The 8,257-nt window shown below is 39.4% G+C and overlaps 1 gene segment (V, D, J or C); it reads right to left on the bottom strand.

Moving 5' to 3' along the window:
* Positions 1 to 5,720: 5,720 nt before the first annotated feature.
* LOC120853705 lies at positions 5,721 to 6,356 on the bottom strand. The segment is given in 2 exon segments: positions 5,721 to 6,067; positions 6,277 to 6,356. Coding segments are annotated over 2 exon segments (396 nt in total).
* Positions 6,357 to 8,257: the final 1,901 nt, after the last annotated feature.

Raw genomic sequence — 8,257 nt, 5'->3', positions numbered from 1 at the left:
GAAAGAGCATAAGGAATAGGGAAGGGAAGAGTTAACCAGGGGTGGGAAATGGGAAAACAATGTTTAGGGAGGTACATGGAAAAGGTTAAGGCTATAAGGCTATGATTCCCTGAATCCTTGACCACACGCACTCAACAAAGGATTATAAAATCAGTTTATCTAAAGACAATGAAAATCTGTCATTTTTCTTCACTTTTCTATGGAACATCGATGGAAAACTTGTTTCCTTTCCTTTATAGCCAGAAAGGACCACTGTTTCCAAATGAAGCAGCTCCCTCTTGAAACTGAATAAATAAACTGCAGAGCTAAACTCCCACCAGAACTCAACTTTTGAAAAGTTCCACATATTGAAAGGTAAATATCCCTGGTGGCTCAGCCGGTAAAGAATCCACCTGCAATGTAGGCAATGGGGTTCGATCCCTGGATAAGGAATATTCTCTGGTAAAGGAAATAGCTACCCACTCCAGTATTCTTGCCTGGGTAAATCCATGGACAGTGGAGCCTGGTGGGCTACAGTCCATGGTGTCCCAAGAGCTGGACACAACTGAGAACACACACACATTGCAGTTGTACTACCTCTGTACTCAGCTGTGTTTTCTTAGTTCTATACGCTCCACAGAAGATTTTAATTATTTTTGGCTCGTTTATTTTGTCATACCCATTATGACCCTCAGTTGTCAGCTTCTTTGTAGTTTTCCTTTTGTCTTTAACCTTCCCATATTTTATGGTTATTCAATGTTTATGAGATAAACCAAGATAATCACGATGGTATGATCACTCACCTAGAGCCAGACATCCTGGAATGTGAAGTCAAGTGAGCATTAGAAAGCATCACTATGAACAAAGCTAGTGGAGGTGATGGAATTCCAGATGAGCTCTTTCAAATCCTGGAAGATGATGCTGTGAAAGTGCTGGACTCAATATGCCAGCACATTTGGAAAACTCAGCAGTGGCCACAGGACTGGAAAATGTCAGTTTTCATTCCAATCCCAAAGAAAGACAATGCCAAAGAATGCTCAAACTACCGCACAATTGCACTCATCTCACAAGCTAGTAAAGTAATGCTCAAAATTCTCCAAGCCAGGCTTCAGCAATATGTGAACCATGAACTTCCTGATGTTCAAGCTGGTTTTAGAAAAGGCAGAGGAACCAGAGATCAATTGCTAACATCTGCTGGATCATGGAAAAAGCAAGAGAGTTCCAGAAAAAACATCTGTTTCTGCTTTATTGACTATGCCAAAGCCTTTGACTGTGTGGATCACAATAAACTGTGGAAAATTCTGAAAGAGATAGGAGTACCAGACCACCTGACCTGCCTCTTGAGAAACCTATATGCAGGTCAGGAAGCAACAGTTAGAACTGGACATGGAACAACAGACTGGATCCAAATACGAAAATGAGTACGTCAAGGCTGTATATTGTCACCCTGCTTATTTAACTTATATGCAGAGCACATCGTGAGAAATGCTGGGCTAGAAGAAACACAGGCTAGAATCAAGATTGCTGGGAGAAATATCAATAACCTCAGATATGCAGATGACACCACCTTTATGGCAGAAAGTGAAGAGGAATTAAAAAGCCTCTTAATGAAAGTGAAAGAGGAGAGTGAAAAAGTTGGCTTAAAGCTCAGCATTCAGATAACGAAGATCATGGCATCTGGTCCCATCACTTCATGGGAAATAGATGGGGAAACAGTGGAAACAGTGTCAGACTTTATTTTTTTGGGCTCCAAAATCACTGTAGATGGTGATTGCAGCCATGAAATTAAAAGACGCTTACTCCTTGGAAGGAAATTTATGACCAACCTAGATAGCATATTGAAAAGCAGAGACATTACTTTGCCAACAAAGGTCCATCTAGTCAAGGCTATGGTTTTTCCAGTGGTCATGTATGGATGCGAGAGTTGGACTGTGAAGAAAGGTGAGCACCGAAGAATTGATGCTTTTGAACTGTGGTGTTGGAGAAGACTCTTGAGAATCCCTTGGACTGCAAGGAGATCCAAACAGTCCATTCTAAAGGAGATCAGCCCTGGGATTTCTTTGGAAGGAATGATGCTAAAGCTGAAACTCCAGTACTTTGGCCACCTCATGCGAAGAGTTGACTCATTGGAAAAGACTCTGATGCTGGGAGGGATTGGAGGCAGGAGGAAAAGGGGAAGACACAGGATGAGATGGCTGGATGGCATCACCAACTCGATGGATGTGAGTTTGAGTGAACTCTGGGAGATGGTGATGGACAGGGAGGCCTGTGCTGCGATTCATGGGATCGCAAAGAGTTGGTCATGACTGAGCGACTGAACTGCACTGAACTGAATGTTTATAAAGAGAGGTTGCTACATATAAAGCACTCAAGAGTTATCTGTTTTCTGAATGAGTAGATGAGTTGTTATTCATGAATTTAGTGAAACAAATTATGCTGAGCAACTCTTGAAATTATTCTAAAAGTCATCTTTCAATCCTATGGAAGTCAAATTAAACAAAAGACTCCAACAGGATAAATAGAGGGTTATATTTGTGGTCAAAATTCAAGAACAGATAACAAACATCCCAACTCTAGGATGGAGGAAAATTTAACTAATGATATGGAAATAAATATTATGGTAATCACGCTTCATTCATTTAACAAATAATCACAAATCTTCTTTGGGTGTCTCTTTTTGGCAGATCACATGTGCACACAAGTCAACACCCACTACTACTGAAAATATAGGAACAAATGAAAATGAACTCATTTAAGCTATGTAAGAATATATTATTTTATTATATTAGCAAAAGGCAGAAGAAAACTAGCATGAACATTTTGTTTATTGGTTTCTTTGACTTTATTTTTTAGAAGATTGTACAAAACACTTCAAAGTGTCATTTAAAATAATACTGAAAACCAAAAATATATGAAGAATCTAAAAATAAGTTTTCTAGCCTATTGCCTCTTTTCAGAATTTTTCATTTTAGAAGATTATATCTTGACCATATGCGGTCAGGTTATCTTCCTTTGCTTGATGAAAACCTAAATTATGTACTTAATTTACTTTCAAATAATCAAGAGAATTTGCTGAAAGGCTAACATCTCTTTTGTATGTATGTATGATGGGAGTTATGGGAGTAAGTATGATGAATACTCCCAACAATCCAAAAATAAAAGATAAATTCCCAAATCTAATAAAGGGTATCATTGAAAATATCAAAGTCAATATTATTCCCTATAGGATCACAAACAAGACAGGTAGACTATCACTACTTCTATTCACTGTCCTAATGGAGGACATGGGATCAAACCAGGAAAGGAAATAAGATGTATTAAGTTTGAAAAGGAGAAGCAAAACTATTTTGATTTATAGATCATAAGTTTATACATGTAGAAAATACAAAGTACCTCTAAACAAACTGTAAGAACTAGAACATGTTAGTGAATTGATACAGTTACCAAACACAAAAATCAATTTTATTTCTAGATTCTAGCAAAAGCAATAGAAAATGCAATTAAAATGTCATTTATCAAATGCTTGGGAACTAACTTAATATAAGGTATGCAAGTCCTCTTTTTGATTCCTCTTCAGTAACTCTAGAATAATTTTGATTTGGGAGAAAAAAAATCACAGATCATTTTAGGGAGATGAGAAATGTCCTCACTTCTGAGGTCTGGGGTAACTAACATAAATCATGGCCTGGTACTCAGTGGTGACCAGTCCTTGCCGCCTACAGACACTGATATCAGGAAAGACCATTTCCTAAGGCTGCTCAATGAAATAGTGTTTTCAAAACCCCAAACAAGATGTTGGTACCGTCTATTTGGCTGTTGAATTGAATCTGTTCTCATATTGACAGGTATCTAGCTCTGTTCCGGCCATTTCAGAGCATAATTAATTCCCTGTATTCACATTTTTCTTAACCCAGTTAACTCTAGCTCTGGATTTGATGCTGGGTAGTTAGGTCAATTAAAGGTAAAAAAGTTATATGAAATAAAAGATAAAATTGTTATATCTATAGCAAGTAGCCTTGCTTCCCAGGTGGCTCTGTGGTAAAGAGTCTGCCTGCCAACCAGGTGGATTATTTTTATTTACACATCACACGTTTGTACATGTAGAAAATACCCCTCAGTTGGGAAGATTCCCCTAGAGATGGGAATGGCAACCCACTCCAGTATTCTTGCCTGGGAAGTTCCATTGATAGAGGAGCCTGGCAGGCTACAGTCCATGGGGTCGTGAAGAGTTGGACATGACTGAGTGACTTTCACTTTCACTTTTAAAGATGCCTATGCAGCTCCATGGGGGTAAAGTTGGTCTTTCTAGGATAATAGCTAGAATAATTGGCTATTTGTATTTTTTGGAAGTAGCAGTGTCTTGTAGCTTTCTGTGTATAAGTTCTGTACATGTTTTCTTAGATTTATGCCTAAGAATTTAGGGTCTTTCTTGAGCCATTGTAAACAGCATTATATTATTAATTTAGATATCCACATGTTTATTGCTAGTACATAGAAATGCATTTGATTTTGTGTTTACCTTGTATATCCTGAGACCTTCTGAACCCATTTACTAGTTGTAGGAGTTTTGGAGGGTATATTCTTTGAGATTTTCTACATAGATATAGAATAGTGGTAATTTGACTGCCTTTCTGGCTTAAAAGGTTGTTTATATATTTACTTGCTTTACTGCACTGGCTATAACGACCAGCACTGTGCTGAAGGAGAGTGATTAAAGTGGATATTCTCCCTTTCTTCCCTTCCTTAGGGAAAAATATAGAGGCTTTTACCAGTAAACATGCTAAGACTGTTGAGGAACTTCTCCATTATTCCTGTGTTTCTTAGAGTTTTCACCATGGTAGACTACTGGATTTGGGCAAATGCTTTTTCCACACGTTGCTGCTGAACTAGCGTATCTTACTGTTGACTCACAACTCCTCCACTTCCCGTTGGATGTCCTCCTCATCTTCTTTGTCTTGGGCCAAGTGTGCGTGTAGCATGATGGCAAATGACAGCCGCTTCTCTTCAAGGTCACCCAGTATGGTGAGACCAAAGGAGGTGAGACAGACAAGTCTTTGTGGGTTCCAAGTGTCCTCATAGTTCAAGTATGACTTTATGTGTCACAGTTTGTCCATGCTTTCATCCTCACCAAACTTTCCTTTACAAATGTTACTCTAAGCTCACTTAAAGTGAATTCAGGCTCAACATCAGATATAAAAACAACAGCTTTGTACAGACTTGTCCACCAGCTCTAGCCATTGCCTGAGATTTAGTCCTTATAGCTTATCTCTTGTTCCATATCACCCATGGTTTTGCTTTTCTGATTGTGCCCTGACACAAAGTCTAAGAGGAAATGACTAAGGACATGGTTTTGATGGTGACTCCACACAACTAAACCCAGGTTTGTGATGAAGTAACACTGCCAGTTTAAAGTATTATGGGATAATCTAGACAACTTTACTCATGTTCTGTATGGTTGACTTAGAAATAAACCAAAAAAAAAAAAAAAAGAAAGAAAGAAAAAAAGAAAAAAAAGAAAGAAAAGCAATTCAGCATATTAAATGGAGAAAAAAATTCAAGAGGAGAATGTATTAGTAGAAAGTTACTCTTGACACCTGTTTCCAATGACATAGAAGGACCCTTTATCTAGAATTAAATCTTCTGATCCAGACCACAACTTAAACAACCACAGGACTATCATTTCTTGCCTGGAGTCTGTGTGCATTTCAGCTGGGGTCTTACAGCAGGGAGGCTCTCTCTTATCAAGCTCTGGGTTTTTGTACAGCTTTTCCTATTACTTCAACCACTGTGAGTTCACAGAGAGCACAGAAGTACTTTGCAGAATCTTCCAGCTGTAAGGATGAAATGATGAGGCTGATGGATTTATCTGCTTTCTGGAAGTTTACAGAGTAGCGGCCGTTCCTTGCATTGCTGTATTCTGAATACTGTTGAATAAGGTAAGTCATCTGTCCACTGGGAAGTTGCTTGTACCAAAAAAGGTAGTAATCGCTCCAGCTTGTTTCATACCGACAATTCAGGGTGACTGATTGCCCCACTTGGCTGGCTACATCTGGCTGGTCTTGAGTAACTTTCTGGGCCACACCAGATGCTGTGGAGAAAAAAATCAGAAAACAAAGGTGAAGCAGTGAATAAAATAGTGTAGGAGTTATTTAGGACTCAAAGACCAAAAAATTAAATCCTAATATGCTTGCTTTTCTCCAATCCTTGTTTCCTTCCCAAGTCCCTGTGAAGCTCCACATGCCTGTGTGCAGGCCTTTCACCCTGAACACTCGCACCCACATTTGAAAGCATCCCTACCAGAGAAGGTGAAGGCCAGGAACACCCAGAGCAGACTGGAGAGCAGCATGAGGCATGGATTTTCCTGAACAAATGTGCTCAGTTCTTCCTGAAGCTGAGAGTTCAGGGCCTTTGAGTGCCTGGCAGCACATATACACACTACCCGGTACCTGTGTGACTCCCCGGAACAGGAAGTGGGGGTTGTCATGTTCATAGACCACGTGGTCTGTGCATGCATGGGAAAAAGTCTGGCTCACCACAAACCTTTACTTTGTCTGCTTGTCTTTCCCTGGTCATTAAACTAGGCAGATCCTGAAACAAGGCATGAAAAAAAAGCATCAGTATTAAAACTTGAGCTGAGGGGAACTGAATATTAAGCAAGTTGACATACATCAATAATTATTCAGCAAAATGGTTTTTCCAGCTGATTTAAAATATAATTTACTATAGCCTATGAAATGTTCTATCTATTAACTGGTCATTTATTTAGCCTATACTTACTTTTCTCCATCCAGAATCTAATGACTCTAAGAAAACTTGCAGATCTTAGGCTTCTTGGTGAACGGAAATTTTATTCAAAATAATTATTGTATCTCTTTGTCTTTGAGTTCTATGGCTCTATTTAGGTTTTTCAATAAATGAAGTTCAGTTCAGTTCAGTTCAGTCACTCAGTCATGCCCAACTCTTTGTGACCCCATGAATCACAGCACGCCAGGCCTCCCTGTCCATCACCAACTCCCGGAGTTTACTCAGACTCACGTCTATTGAGTCAGTGATGCCATCCAGCCATCTCATCCTCTGTCGTCCCCTTCTCCTCCTGCCCCCAATCCCTCCCAGTATCAGAGTCCTTTCCAATGAGTCAACTCTTCGCATGAGGTGGCCAAAGTACTGGAGTTTCAGCTTTAGCATCATTCCTTCCAAAGAACACCCAGGGCTGATCTCCTTTAGAATGGACAGGTTGGATCTCCTTGCAGTCCAAGGGACTCTCAAGAGTCTTCTCCAACACCACAGTTCAAAAGCATCAATTCTTTGGTGCTCACCTTTCTTCACAGTCCAACTCTCACATCCATACATGACCACAGGAAAACCATAGCCTTGACTAGACGGACCTTAGTTGGCAAAGTAATGTCTCTGCTTTTGAATATACTATCTAGGTTGCTCATAACTTTTCTTCCAAGGAGTAAGTGTCTTTTAATTTCACGGCTGCAGTCACCATCTGTAGTGATTTTGGAGCCCAAAAAGATAAAGTCTGACACTGTTTTCACTGTTTCCCCATCTATTTCCCATGAAGTGATGGGACCGGATGCCATGATCTTCGTTTTCTGAATGTTGAGCTTTAGGCCAACTTTTTCACTCTCCTCTTTCACTTTCATCTTCACCATAAATGACAAGAAATCAGTCCATCTGACTTTCAGAGTCTATTCAGTTTTAAATTTTGAATGAAATTGTAACAGGAATAAAATATTCTTTTGAAATTTGAAATTAAGTCTCATTTATTAGACTTTGAGGAAGATCAGGATATTCAGTCCTGTCCCCTCCACAGGTAGAATTGTATTTATTAGATCATGTATCCTAGAGTTGTCCTGATGTCACATTTTCTGTCATTGGTCTAAAGTGTTCAGTCTCACTTGTTAGTGGCTCATTACTTTTGTCTTTGTAAAATAAATTCAAGATAAGTATGCCATATCTTTCTGTGACATAATGCTGTAATGCTCTCCTACAGAAGTTGGTATCTACAGGTTTCAAACACTTTGTTGTTGTTGTTCAGTTGCTAAGTTGTGTCCAATTCTTTGTGACCCCATGGACTGCAGCACACCAGGCCACACTGTGCTTCAATATCTCCCAAAGTTGCTCTAATTCATGTCCATTGAGTCAGTGTTGCTATCTAATCATCTCATCCTCTGCTTCTCCCTTCTCCTTTTGCCTTCAATCTTTCCCATCATCAAGGTCTTTTCCAATGAATTGGCTCTTTGCATCAGGTGGCCAAAGTATTGGAGTTTTA

This window comes from Oryx dammah, unplaced genomic scaffold (assembly GCF_014754425.2).
Source record: "Oryx dammah isolate SB20612 unplaced genomic scaffold, SCBI_Odam_1.1 HiC_scaffold_26, whole genome shotgun sequence".
Lineage (NCBI taxonomy): Eukaryota > Metazoa > Chordata > Mammalia > Artiodactyla > Bovidae > Oryx > Oryx dammah.
This window is presented reverse-complemented; position numbering and strand designations above follow the sequence as displayed.